At 35.2% G+C, this 15,621-nt stretch overlaps 1 protein-coding gene across 1 annotated transcript in view; it reads left to right on the top strand.

Moving 5' to 3' along the window:
* The first annotated feature begins 3,527 nt into the window (after positions 1–3,527).
* The window catches only part of LOC140239500 (sorting nexin-17-like), a 30,262-nt gene continuing 18,168 nt past the window's right edge, over positions 3,528–15,621 (top strand). Inside the window, exons 1-3 of the mRNA XM_072319332.1 lie at positions 3,528–3,606; positions 4,598–4,796; positions 13,775–13,950. Of these exons, the coding sequence (XP_072175433.1) occupies positions 3,547–3,606; positions 4,598–4,796; positions 13,775–13,950 (435 nt within the window). The 5' untranslated portion in view covers positions 3,528–3,546. The remainder of the gene's footprint in view (positions 3,607–4,597; positions 4,797–13,774; positions 13,951–15,621) is intronic.

Here is a 15,621-nt window from a genome sequence, read left to right as displayed (position 1 = left end):
GGATTTCTTATGGTTGTCACGCGAGTCACAGTGTACAAGCTTGAAAGAATTAAAGACCATTATGATTGAGATTTTCAAAAAATAAATTCTGCCTTGATACTAAATCATGGAAAAATGTTTAATTTGCCCAATTAAGGTAATTTTTTAATGTTAATTGGTAAATAAGTACTTTTATTATAATAAGTAATATATAGCTACAAATAACTGGATTGTCAACTTCCGTTTGGTTGGTCAATAGAAAAAATGGTAGGAGGTGGGTGGCCGCCTTGTCACCAAAATTGAAGTATAATGCATCAGGAACTCTTCATGAGATTTACAACTACTTGTATACTGTACATGTATGTCAGCTCCACTTCTATGAAGTCCTTGGAACGTTGCTTCATTAAGTGACAACAATCAGCAAGTTACATTGTATGAATATGACAAGAAAATTGCTTCAAATCTTCCTTCTGATTTTGCTGTCCTCCAAATTGACTTCGCTGAGAATCATTCATGCTCCAGTTAAGATGAAGTCCAACCTGCCATTTGGAATCAGGGGCAAATAGCTCTCTATACATCAATAATGTTGCCCCAGTAGAAAATTATGACATGTATGAGGCCTACTTAGACCATGACAAAACAGTATGATGTTGTTTACTGTAGTTTTTGTGGATGAGCTTCTGTCAACGGTGATGACTGTCAGCAGTGAAGTGAATTGGTCAAAATATGGTTAGATGGTCCTGCAAACCAATTCAAAATAGATTTGTTATCAGTGCCATACCTACGCTGATGGAGAAACACAACATTAACCTACAATGTAGTGTGGAACTTCAGCGCCACAAGTCATGGTAAAGATCCAGTTGACACAAACATTGGGAGCGAGCTTTGGTTATGTAAAAAATCAAAACTTTTGCTCTATCTCCACTGCTGAGGAATTTTGTCTGGCTGTATTTTTTTAAACTGTTCCCACAACTTTCATCACAAACAAAGGGAAGTTGAAGATTGTTTAGAGGGTTTTTACCTGCCTGTCATCTTTGGAGTATAGCTGGGTGCGCGCCTGCACCACATTACTTAGTCATCACTTCAATATATCACCTACATAGAGTGAATATCTTGTCACAAAAAGGTTCACTTCTCAGAGAACCAGTGGTGATCTATCCGATAATGGTGATAGTGATGGTGGAAATGAGGATACCATTAGGCCTGCAAGTGCAGGCCCAAAAGTCAATTGGCTGATGGTGGCAGTTGCCTTCAGCAGAAAGCATCCCCAGCATCTATGGCACAAGCCTCCCAAGTGGTCTGAAGTGACATTTATCTTCAGTCACCTAGAGAAAAGGGAAATATATTCCACTGGCTGGATAAAAGAGCCGTGGCAGCCTGAATCAGACATCTAATGCAAAGTACAGCAGCCATATCTTGTCAACAATGGGAAACTTAGTTAAGTTCATGACTGAAGAGATTGAGTCTTGAAAAAAAAATAAAAAAATAAAACGGTCCCAACAAACTAGGCACGAAAGCTGTCTCCACAAAGCAGTGATAAACTTATATATCATGTAGTTTATTATAAAAATAAGCAAAACATGACACTCATTCTTCACATCAGACTCAGTAATGGTAGATAAGAAAGAAAAAGAGCATCAGTATGTGTGAGCATTATTTATTATAAGAGAGAGGTGAGGATTCTTTGTGCATCAAAGTAACTTTAAAGTTTTGAAAAGAGCTTAAATGGATTCATATAAAATCCATAAGCAAAATATGCAAGTTAACCTGAAGAAAATTTGAATTTGGTTCATTTTGAATTGAAGACTTGTTGATACAATTATAGTATATATGAAAGAAAAAGAAAATTCATTGAAAAAGAATGATTTCCCAGAACTCTTGATTTGACGAGGGAAAAAAAGAGGTTCAAGTGAATTTTTGCTGGATGTTTTCAAATATGCTATGAGCTCCCATGATCCAATCAGAGAATGGAGTTAGATGGTTTCTTTGTTTTAAAGATATGTGTGATGAAACTAACCATAAATAACATGTTAGGTTAAACATTTGGGTCATTTTACTCAACAAAATCATTATAGTAGGCTCGACTTTTGGTCCTGAATGACACTCGTCACGCGAGTCACATTTTTATATGCCAACTGAGTTGAGATGAAAAGTCAAGGGATAATGAAATTTTGACTTCTTGTTGCCTAATGTCTCAAAATTGAATGCAGAAAATTTTGTGTACATAGGACAAGTACTTTCTTACGAAAATCCAGTCAAGTGCAGTAAGGTCAGAAATCTTCAATAGTGTCGCGTCACGCGAGTCACAAGAAAAAAAGTGAAGTATCTCTAACTAGAATTGAATTGAATTGAATTGAATTGATTGTTTTATTGTCCACAATGCGAATGTGGAAATGCGCCTTCCACTAGCGTTACATACAAAAGATACAGAAGTGTTCGTTGAACAACATATACGTCACAGATTACGAATAACATGAAACATAAATGTTTTGCAATACTTGTTGCAGAAAAATAAAAATAATAACTATTATATTCATAATACATATTACATATATCTCATTTAATTCATTCATTTAAATAAATTCTATAATCATTATACTTATTATCAAAAATTCAACTTTCAACAAATCTTCCACTTCTCATCAAAATTTTTTTTTTTTCACATCTACGCCTCAAGGCCATAATGCCTACCAAATCTAATTTCAATTACTTCAAAACTGTGGAAGTTATTCACTCCACTAAATTTCGAAGAAAAAAAAAATACGGTTACCATTTCAACATTTTGTCAAATACAAACACAAAAAATATCTTACATAACTACACCTATGAATCATCATAGGTGACTTCACATAAAAAATTTCTGTGAACAAATGTGATGGGTCGATACCTTGATTGAAATATGTAAAATAAACAGTTCTGCAAAATACATTTTTCAAGTACTCAACCATAACAAGTTGAAATTTTGTATAAATGCCACGCGAGTCACAATGGAATGGCTGTACTAGTAATCGAAACTTGCCGAGAGAGAGGGGGAGGGACAGTGAGAGACAATGGGGGAGGAATGAACAGAAAAAAAAAAAGAACAAAAAAAAAAGAAGGAAGGAACAGGAGAGAAGAAATACATCGAACCCCTCAATGCTTATTTTGCTTTTGTAATGTGACGTTGATGCATGCGTATTTTATATGACAACATGCAATTTGATTCGTGAGGGAAGAACAATGTTATAGATTCTAAGTAGAACGATTTTTTTTTTTTTTTTTTTTTTTTTTTTTTTTAATGAGCCATCACAAGACCATCGGTAGGCCTACATTTTACTTATGTAAATACGAAGGGCTGTGTTCTCGAGTCCTCATACGAGTACAAGATCAGCGGTTCAGCACTTTAGGTCAGCTTGTAATAACCTTGTCAGATAAAGTGTGCAGCTAGCTGACACCGTACCGCTTTCAGTTGTTCGTCTTGAAATATATAAACGACTAAAACTGTTGCTGTTGTTATTGTTCCTTCTGCACGGGAGTTTACGAGTGAACGTCAAGAGAGGTTTTATATTAGTAGTGCAGAACGTCAACATGCATTTTTCGATACCAGATACACAAGAATGTAAAGATGAGCATGGATCAACGTATAGGGTAAGTATCTGAGCGTTAATCAGGTCAGACAGATTGAAAAACTCGGGTTTTCACCAGATGATTTCATAGTGGGAGTAGCCGCAAAAGATTTATTCAGTCCCATACCTTTTAATTCACGTTAGTACTCTGTAGCGTTGTGTGAACCAGTCAACGAAGCTGTGCTGACGTGCGTGGCCTGTTGCACTTGCTGCATAGCCATTATTATTGTTATCATACCCTTGTGTCTTGATTATGAAGACAGTGTTTGCTCTTGTTGCTTTTGGATAGAATGTTTGAATTTAAAGATTTAGGCCTATTTGATTTTTCTTGTGGTACTTAATACATGAAAAACCTCCATATTTGACACTGAATGACAGCCATGCTAACTGAGTAACTTTGTATAATACCACTGAATACTGGTACGAGTTGTGGCCAGTACCAGCAGTATTAAACCTTTTAGAGTCTATTAAATTGATATTCATTTAATTTAGATTTAGATGTAGATTCTATAGAGTATAGATTTAGCATGCTTCACTGACACTGTGTATCCAATTGGCCGGCTGGCCTTTGTGTTTGTGTTTGTGCATGCCACAGTACTGTGTGGTGTGCTCACTGTTGTGCGTGCACTGTTGTGATGTGCACTTGACGCTTAGATTGGTAGGATCGAAAATCTTGAGATTATTAACCTTGTTCCAGTGTTCAAACAGCTCACACAGTCACCTCGTTGTGAATTATCGCAATAATTAAAACATAAGTGCAAGATTTCTTGGGATTCAGATCGCAGTGCTGATCGCTAGTTAATTAGTTCAAAGATGGTTTTTTGTGTCCACACAGGCAAAAATCTTGGGATCTCAATCACAATGCAAATCTCAAGAAACAATGACAATCATCCCGGTAATTCTTATCGGTGTGAATCCCACTAAAATTGTTTAACCCAACATTCAAATTCATGCTGCAGTATTGCTACCTGGTCAAATTTCTTGTAACATGTAGACACATTTTTATTATGCAGGTATACAACGTTCATGTGAATGGCGTGTTTCACTGTTCGGTGCGCTACTCACAACTCCATGACTTCAACGAACAGATCAAGAAAGAGTTCAACAACTCTTTCACGGGCTGCCACAAATTTCCACCCAAGAAGTTGCTCTCTCTCACTCCAGCACAGACAGAAGAACGGAAAGAGAAGCTTGAAAAATACATCCAGTTGGGTAAGAACTAGCTTGCAGCTTTGACGCAGATTTCACGTTTACTGCCAGGCTACAAACTCACAATGTACTTTATATTGTGGTGTTTATATCCTGGAACAGCATTCTTGAGTTTTATGGCTGTCCAGAATATTAAATAATCAGATCTATATTGTAGATTTGTTGTTGTTTTGGCTCAATGTTGTTGTCATAATTCTTTAAAATTTTTGATATTACATGTACATCATCTGCAAAGAGATTCATATCAAAATACTGGAAGTGTTAATGTATGAGAAATGCCACCTATACTACAGTACCAATGACTCACATGATAGAGTGTATCATGTTAATATTGAGGTTCAGGCAGAATGATTCAGATTATCAAGTGACTTATAAGTGCAATTAGTTCATGTAATGCAATGGTAATGAAATCATGCATTGTGAGAGTGTTATTATGTCATTACACACCATGTTCAACATGACTTTAGAATAGATGGTAAGATCAGAACAGAATTATTGAAGCTTCATTCAAATTGAGACATGAAATGACATTAAGGTTACAGACTAAGTTAAAGGTTAAGTTTCAAAATGGTGATAACACCTTTTGTATTTCAACAACTAATTCAAGAACAGTGGGGTGATGATGGAGCCACCTTAAATACTGAAGCCTTCCTGTATCAATTTCTGAGCCTTCAGAAAATTTCTATTTAAACTGCATGAAACACATGTGTAACAAACATGTATCTATGAAGTCTCATTAAGATTGTCTTCAATGAGTTTAAGGTGACAAAAAAATGATGTCAAGTATCAAAACTCAATGTGGTCGTAAAATTCCCTTTGTGTTTGCTCTGTGTTGTGGGCTGCTCAGGTACAGGTCTGTCGCGATTTATACAGTGCTCAACATGTATACAGTACGTGTATGCACAGCCCTGTCACATCATTATCACAGCTTGTCATGACTGGTTCTCTTTGTGGTCTCAGTCTGGTGGCCCCTGGCCTCCTGGGCCCCCGTCCTCGGGTCTGGACTTGGGCCCCTGGCCTTGGGTCCAGCCTTGGGCCCAGCCTTTGCCCCAAGCCCTACAGTAAACATATGGCCTTTTTTACGATCAGTGGTGTAACTTTTGTACTCGGAGGGTCAAAATTTCAAACAAAATATTTTTTCATTATTCTGTTTGATTCCTGTTTGAAAGTATTCAAATTTTTGAAAAAATAACATTTCAGACCTTAAAGCTGAAGGGTTAATGGTGTTATTTAAGGAAAACCCTGGCACCTGAAGTAAATTTAAGCTAAATTTTGCTTTCATGAATTGCAGCATATTGACAAAACTCTGTAGTCAAACTTCACCATGCAAAGTTTATATGGTTAACAACAATATATAGTTTATGAATCAAAACTATTTTGGGGTTGAATACAAAGTGAATTAAAGAAAAAATACGTAAGATTTATAAATTTTTGATAAAAATACCAATTGACATGTTATTTTTAAGATTTTAACTGTTTATTGGAGGGCAGGCCAAGTCAAACTCTTACTATAACAACTCTTTAAGAAGGGCTACCTTCCTATGTATGTTAAATGAAATTCCAATCATTTCTTTAGAAATTGGATTTTTCACACATTGATGTGTCGGAGGTGACATCAATATTAACACTCACCTTTTTTTTTTTTAGAATAAGTGACAATAACACAAAACTTCTTCTTTTTATCAATGATTTTAATGATTATATTTTGAGAACAAGAAATAAACTCCTGTTTCAAGCAGATAAACCGCACAGAACAAGTGTTTTTTACACTTCCTTAATTAGCATTTTTGGTACTGGTAGTTTGCTTTCCATTTGGACGAAGGACGTAAGCTAAATATTGTAATCTGAAGAAACATGGCATTCCATTTTCTACCTTAAATTGAGATGAAGATGTGAGATCAATGTTTCTTTGCTCTCAGAACATTTTATTCCACAACACCAGGGAAGAATCACTTTGTTTCGGAGGTGACATTCAAATGTTAACATTGTGTTGAAATATTCATTTACAGCATGAATATGATGGACATAACGTCGCTGGGGTGACAAGACCTCGTATCTCAAATATGTCAAAATTTTTTTTTTTTAGCTTAATGGTCAAATAATGGGTCAAGTGATGTCCTGGCCAAAGCCCAACTGTCTTACTCCAAAAATGAAGCCACCATGACATGTCAAAGAGAAGGCTTTCCCATTCACTACAGTGGTTTGGCCGCCATGTTTTTTCGCTCTCCTGAACATTTGACATTTTTGAGATACGAGGTTTTGTCACCCCAGCGACGATAAGCTAAATACTGTAACCTGAAGAAACATGGCATTCCATTTTCTACCTGAAATTGAGATGAGGGTGTAAGATCATTTTAGTAATGTTTCTTTGCTCTCAGAACATTTTATTCCACAACACCAGGGAATAATAACTTTGTTTCAGAGGTGACATTCAATGTTAACATTGTGTTAAAGTATTCATATACAGTATGTCCCCCCCCCCCAAAAAAAAAAAAAAAAAAATTACAATTAGATTTTTGCATTGATAGCACCCAATATGATTAAACCAGCTAAATGCTACTTCGGGGGTCTTAAATAATAACATCTTAGCTCTATTTTGCAGAAAACCCCAGTCACTTTGGTCAAGTGGTCACAAAGAAATGTGGATTGTTATAAAGGATGCCAGGAGTCTGATTCTTCCAAGTTTAGCACTTGGATGCTCTTGTAACTGCATATTAATGTGTAAACACAATATACAGAACTTGGAGGGAAGGGATTCCTGACATGCTCTACAAAAATCCTAATTTCTCTTTGACCTCTGAAGCAAATTGAATGGGGTTCTCTGTAAGGTGTGGGCAATGAGTTATAGTTTCTTACCCTGAAATTGTATTTAGATTGATTCACTATATTTAAAGTTATTGTTGCGGAAAGTACCATTGTAATTTTTTTGTTGGGGACATATGGTATGAATACCAAAAGCAAAAATTCTTATTTGACTTGTGTATGTTTTTGTTTGCACATAGTTTTATAAATAGATTAATTCAAGGATGTTCATGAATTCTTCATCATTCTTGAATGCCACCATACAAATGTTTCAATACTGGTGAAAGGTGTTTGGTTCATCTAGGATAAATTTTCTATGCACCAGATTCATTTAAACTGTTGACATTACTTAAATATATTTTACATATCTTTCTGAATTGCTTGAAAATCACCTGCAAATCATACATATTAGTCACTTTTGAGAGTGAAAAGTATAAGATTAGAAAAACCACATTGTTTTGGAGGTGACATTTAATGTTAACAACACAGAGACAACCCAACTTCTCAGGTGTTAACTATTTTGTGAACATTCATGTCTTTCCTCATGGCTTTGATTTTCAAATATGAGCTCTTTCTTTCAGTTCTTACTTGTTATTTTGTTTACATGTAGTTATTCTCTTTCATTATAATGGATACCAGCTCATATTTTGTTTTAGATTGTAATTCATACTAATCTTTAACAGGTTTTTACAGTTTGGTTAAGACAACAGTTTGTGTTTCCCAGCTGAAGAGAGCAGCATAATGCTTTCTGTGAACTTGAGGGGAAAATTTGTTTTTGTTCAGTAATTTTCCCCATCAACTTCACAGAAAGTCCTGGACACAAACTGGTCTCAAACAACCCTATAAGGGACAAAAACTGGAAAAGGGAATTTAAAGGACAAGTTCACCTCAATAGACATGAGGGTTGACTAAATACAGCAATATTAGTAAAACACATCAGTGAGAGTTTGAGGAAAATAAGGCAATCCGTTCCAGACTTATGAATTTTTGAAGTTTCTGCTCAGACAAAGCTGAATGAGGAGACTACTATAGCTTGTGATGTCACATGTGTACAAGGATATAAAGAAAGTATCAAGAAAATTCAACATATTTTCACTTTTCTTGCACTTACACTTGACTTCTCTCTTTTGGAAGGCAGGGTGAATAATATTGCCCTAACATACATCAGTAACAAGTTGAAGAAATGTGCACTTTCTTCAAAAAGTAAAGTTTTGTGAAATTCACTTTTTATTTTCCTTATATCGTTGTACGCATCACTGTCAGTCTTCTCATCCAGCAGTGATTGCGCAGATACTTAAAAGACCCATAATTTTTGAATGGATTGTCCAATTTCCCCAAAACTTTCAATGATGTATTCTACTAATGTTGTTGCATTCACTCAATCCACATGTACAGTTGTATATGGAGGTGGACTTGTCCTTTAAGAAACCATTTTTTCTTTTCCTTGAAATTCCAGTATTTAAAGCCAAATTCTAAGAAAAAAAAAAATAACAAAACAAGGTAAACACCTCATCAAAATTATATTGAGATAGAACTACAAATCTTGTTTTTGGATCTTTCCCTTTCCAGTCCTGGGGACTTGTTCCTCTGTTCACTTTAGTTGTCACATAACTTCAATAATCTTGAAAAATACAATGCCATAAACAGTTGGTTCAACTTGGAAAATGTAATATTTATTGTCATAAAAAAAAAAAAATCACATACATATTGTACAAATGATTACCACAATGTACATGGAAAAAAAAAAAGGATTCAAGAACAAGTTGTGCACCAGCTATAGGCATGTGGCCTTTTTGTGGAGTTTGATTATTTGATGATTTTTTTTTTTTTTTTTTTTTTTTTTTTTTTTTTTTTTTTTTTACATTTTGTTTCAAAGATTGTGGACTAGGGCATGCATGAACTGCCACATGTATTACTTTGGTATCAAGGGAATTCTGGTGAGCTAGGTATTCAAAAGTCACTTCTGTTGTGATGATTTTGTAGATATTGAATGTATTAGAAAATGTTAATAGATAGTGAAAAGGAACTGAAGTCTTGCCTTTCACTATCATGTAAGAATATGGTGTTAACAAACAATGTCACCTCCGAAACACAAGATAAAGCAACCTACATGGAAAGCTGTGATTGGTAAATCTTCACAACTAAATTGCTTGTTGGAAATCAAGCTTCTAAAATGAAAGCATCTATTATGTATACTTAACTAAGGCAGGAGAATTGATCTTGATTACAATATTATAATAGATGGGTGTATTTTGTGCATTCTCTTTGTTAAAAAAAGTGAAAAAATGTAAATTTGCCCTAAAACTTACAGTCTAGTTATTAAAAAAAAAAGTGAGAGTGTGTTTGTTGATTTCATCACTTTGAGACTAAAGTTACTGAAATAAATGAAATCATTGGTGTACATAATATGCTTTCCCTTCAATAGAAATGAGCAAAAAATCTTGTTAACAGTGTTTTGTCACCTCCGAAACAGTATTTCTTAGTTTTGGAAGTTGCTCCGAAATGAAAATAACAGGCTATATTTCTCAGAGATTTTCAGAGATAATGTTAGGGGATATGTTACATTTTTGTATGTAATGTATAACTGATGTCAAGAATAAAAAAAAATCAAATACATAAATCTGTTGTTTCGGAGGTGACAGAAAAGTTAACGGAAAAGTTAACATAAGTTTATAAATGCTCACCAAAAAATGATAAGCCATTTGAATTAAATAATCTTTGGATCAAGATAAAGTCAGATTGATTACTATTCTGTTTTGATGGAAATTAACAAAGTTCCATTTTATAATTGTGAACAAGAGCTAACTCAAAAGAGGGGTTAATTGTTAACGGAAAATGTCACCTCCGAAACATAAAGTTTGGACATTTTCAGTCTTGAAAGAAGACAAAGCAGAACCTGGTAAACATGCTTTAGTTCTTAATGTTGGATACCTGTCTATCTCAACAACAACAAAAATAATGAAAAGGAATAAACAATTTAATATGCTAGCTCTGACAAAAAAAAACTATGTCAGAGTGAGTACACCAAAAGTGTTGGATTTCAAGCATGTTTAAAGTGCCTGCCACATCTGAAAGAAAAAGAGAGGAAAGTTCATTACGGTACCCAAAGTAGACACTGTGGGTGGTAAGTTTATGAGAAAAAATAATGCATATCTGCCAGTGTATAAGAAAGTTATACACTATATAGTGCCAACACTGTGTTTTACACCACTGATTGTACATACAATGTATGACTGAATGAGTGATGAATGATGTTGCCCATGAATGGCTTGCACGGTTACAATTTAGCAGAAAAACACGCAGAATTATCGGCTCGGCTACGGCTCCATCTGGTCTGTGGCCACTATAGACAGGTTAAAATCTACTGCGGGAAACAAAATTTGTGGCCGCTGACTGCTCCATACAAGTGGCCACTATACACAGAGTCTTTAACAGGGCTTTTCTCTCAGGGGGATTTTTTCATCTGGAGATGACTTGAAATTATTATTTGTAGCTTGAAATAGAATAGAAATTGAACATGACTTGCAGTTTTCAACTTAAAGTCGCCATTAGTAACTTTAACACCATTATGGTTATTGAAAATTGACAGATTTATTTTTTTTTTTTGTGATTTTCAGCTGCATTTTCAAGGTCATCGCCAATAAAACGATTTGTGATGTACATACCTTTTAGGTACTACATGTACTCTATTAAACCAGCTATTAAACATTTCAGTAACAGAAGTTTTTAAGTAACCCATGAAAATATAGGTAAATGTTTATCAATTGATACGCAAAAATGGGTGTCGCTCCTCGATGGGACGAGTGGTAATTTGTGACCTTGAACTTGGCAACTTTTGGAAAAAATCCAACTTTGAGGGCGCCCTACAAGAAAACAATGCATACTTGTGGCCAATTTCTGGTTGGTCTCTAGAGCAAGTGAGAATCTTTAAATATGCGTAGTATTGGGGTCTAAGCTAATTGGATTTTGAAGTAATCAGCTTCCAAACATGCACCCAAATACATTAACTTTGACGCTCAACACCATTTTTGGTGACCTGTTGCGCAATAATGGATTGTCAGATCTGCGCCATAACACATTGTGCATGTTAAGATCATAAAGTTCTTCCAATTTACAGAAAATGAGCAATGTAATTCATCTAATTCGGCTGCAATCTTGAGTCAATCAAAAATAGCAAATTTCATTTAAACTCGATTGTTCAACTGCGCATTGGTTGCTAAGGGAGTCCGTATCTTAGCAACCGTTTGACCTTAGGGCAAAATATCTCAGAATCTTCCGTCAGACACTTGGGGGAACATTTGGTGCAAATTTAAAGAAAATTGAAGGGGGTCGGGTTAACATTGACGTGGATTGACCCATAAATTCATTACAACAAATTATAATTGTTGTTTTCCACTAACCTAGTAATAATGACTCTTTAATTTGATTTCTAATCAAGATCAACTTGAACACTGTTTGTGAGTCTGCAATTTATTCAATACTCATTTTGTTAATTTGTGCCGCTAGTCTAATGCATTCAAACCCTTTCATTTGATAAATTCAGTAAATACTGTCCCTGTCTTCGGCATACTGTAAAGCAATATATTTTCACAGCATGAAATCTTAGCAAATTACCACTGGCATTCATTGCATGTATGGTGTAGACAAGAACTTTCTGTGCATTTTGATTTCTTGAATTTTGGCTCTCATAAAATTTGTGAAATTAAAGTGCATGCAAACATTTGTGGTTTTACAGTATTATGTCAACTCTTTGTAAATGACTTAATATCAAGGCCTTTTTCTGTTACCTTTGCACAGCAGCTAGTGTACTAGTATGCATGTACAGTAACTCCAGACAAAAGTGAAATTCATTTTGATCCGTTTGTTCTGGAGCCCATTCATTTAATCATTTTGTTTAAATCTGATCACTCATTCAAAAAAAAAAAGAAGAAAAAAAAAAAAGGACCCAATCGTTGCAGGTTATGAACTGTGCAACTGTAAGAGCTCTACTGATCAGTAGCTGTAACAGTGTACATTCTACAATGTAGCTTGGCTTCCTGTATCTCTTACAAGTTGTGCACACCATATCATCGGTTGAGAATGATAAGGGCGTTAAGTTGTCACAAAACCCATAGTGTTCAAGATAACTTAACGCCCTTCTCATTCTCAACAGAGGAGGATCCATTGTACCTCAATGTTGGGTTCTACAAGTCAACGCCAGTTACGAGTACAATACGTATCTGTGACTTTTCCCATAATTGTCATTTTAAATAGATAGTGAAACCCTTACCTTAAAAAATAAAAGACTTTGAGCCTGTTACATATTAAAATGGACATTTAACTCAGTTTCTGTTGAAGTGTCATGCATTTCAATTACCAGAGTAAAAAACAAAACAAAACAAACAAACAATTATTTGCCGTTGCTTTCAGGGAAACTAGTATTAATGTACAGCATGTACAACTGTATGCTACAATTGTTGAAAAGTCACAGCTCCAGAAACTGGGAACCTGCTTTTTGGTCTGTAAAATGCTTCTATTGATTATTTTTGTATTCTCAAGTACTCATAGTGCCAAATTTACTCAAATATTCAGTGCTTAGTAGATATGATTTTTGATGTCAAGTGCGTCCAGCAACTGGGAGCCTCTTTTGTGACCTGTGTTAAAAGGCTTCCATTTATGATTTTGTAACCAATTCTAAAGAAACACCAAATTTACCCCAACACCTAGTTCATATGAATAATAGTAATAATCTAGTAAATTAAACATTCATTTAAAGTCACCATATACAAGCAAGTCTACTTGTGTACATGCATTAATTATCAAACATTCCTAATGTCAAATGCACCAGAAACTGGGGACTTGTTTGGCAACATGTAAAATGCTTCCATAATTAATTAATTTGAATTCTAATGTAGCACCAAATTTACTCGAACATCCAGTTCATATGATAGTAATGATACTGAATAACACATAGTGCTTAATACAGGTGTGTCTGAGTGCATTAATTGTCATAATGGATGATAATATTTTTCATTTGATGTCAAGTGCTCCAGAAACTTGAAACCTGTTTTGCAACATGTAAAATGCTTTCATTGATTAGTCTGTGTTTCAAAGTAGCACCACATTTGCTCAACCATAAGTTTGCATATAATCGTATGGTAAGACTTCTTTTTTTTTGTTTTCTGTTGCTCCACCTGCAGTGAGTCAAGACCCCAGGATAGCAAACAGTGACATTTTCAATGGCTTCCTCTTGACGTCGCAGAAGGAGACGCGACGCGAGGAGCCCATCGACGTCGAGTTGGATGTCTACATGATGAACGGGAGCAGAGTGAAAGTGAACATCAAATCCACAGACCAGACGGATGACGTTCTCGAGGTTAGAGCGCTCATTTTTGAATTGATATTTACCTAGTTTTAATATTCAATTTGATATCAACATGATTTGAATTGATATTACGTGTAATTTGATGTACACTATGCAGTGTACATTGTACATCAATTGTGAATGGAAAGTACCTGTTGAATGTGTTCTTCTGTAGTCGATGACCAGTCCGTTTCAGGGGGATGTGCTAGATTGTATCTAATGAGAAGTCTGTTTTATGAACAGATCAGCCATCGAAGGTGAACATTCATTTTATTGTTAAGAACACTCATTTTTAGATTGATATCATTCAACCTGATTTAAATTGATATCAACCCAATGTACAATGTACAACATTGTGCATTGATTGTGAATGGAAAAAAGAAGTTTTGATCTGCACTTGATAAGCAGTTTGTTTCAAGGGGACATAATAGAAATTACTAGATTGTATCTTTGAATAAAAGAAGTCAGCTATTTCAACAGACAGACCAACAAAGTTGTACATTCATATTCACACTAATGTGATTGTGTCCAACATGCCTCGCGTCAAGGCACCATAAATTACGTCAGCGCTCTTGAAATAATTTTGCATACAATTGGTCAGGCAAACCAATTATATGCAAAAATCAGCCAGGTCCTTGCGTTGTCATGGATAATCCTCCAAGGGGACTCATAGACCGTATTTGGATTACTACAGCTGTACATGTACATTGATTGAAGTACCATCATTAAACAGCCAATGCTAGATCATGATCAAAAGTACTTGTCTTCAATAATTTCAGAGAGGATTGCCTGGGAGGAAGCACTCTGGGTATCTCAAGCATGTGAATCCTTTTTATTGGTTTTAAGAACCCATTTACAAATGAAGTGTACCCAATTGCATGCTGAAAATAGAATGGACGTCCATTGTCTATTATATTGAGATAACTACTGTGTATGGTCATATCAAAGAAGCGATCTTAGGAGGGTGGTAATGTGCTTTAATAGAGAATACCACTACAATGTGCCAAATTCCTGTAGTGTTTGACTTTTAAATCTTTCTTTTATGCTTCAAGATTGTTGGTTTTCAACTTTCCCTATACTGTGCATGTCTGGAAGATCTGTCTTTGCCATCTTGAGTGAACATTAACTTTGAATAATCTGAGCAACAACAAATGAAATCATATATTTTCTCCTTGCTTGGCCAAGTCATAGCAGGGGAATATATCGTTTCAACCTGACAAAAGACAGTCAATCATTTGGATGTCATGAGTGTTTTCATTCCAGGGAATTTCAAAAGCCAGAATATCCAGTTCCATGTATAGTGTGATATATATATTGACAATGAGATATCATGCTGTGAGTATGTTTTTGCATCTTGACTATTTACAAAAACAACATGCAATATACAATGAACACACATTGTACCGACATCGTCATAACAGAATATCAGACATACTACCATGCACATTGCTCTCGACTTCTAGCTGATGTTGGAACTTGGTGCAGAGTAGGAGATGTTGACCTTGAGCCAATAATAAAACAAGGAATGTTATGGCAGTAAATGACGAAATGGGTCGTATTGCATACTGCTACAACAAGAGGAAGGAGAGCATTAAAAAATCAAACAGCGATGACGCATGTCTGGCAAATTTTGATACTAGTGTGACATTTTTAAAGTCTTCAGTGTGTCTACTGTCACATTTT

This window comes from Diadema setosum, chromosome 16 (assembly GCF_964275005.1).
Source record: "Diadema setosum chromosome 16, eeDiaSeto1, whole genome shotgun sequence".
NCBI lineage: Eukaryota > Metazoa > Echinodermata > Echinoidea > Diadematoida > Diadematidae > Diadema > Diadema setosum.
The sequence above is the reverse complement of the archived record's forward strand: the minus strand, read 5'-3'. Positions and strand labels throughout refer to the sequence as shown.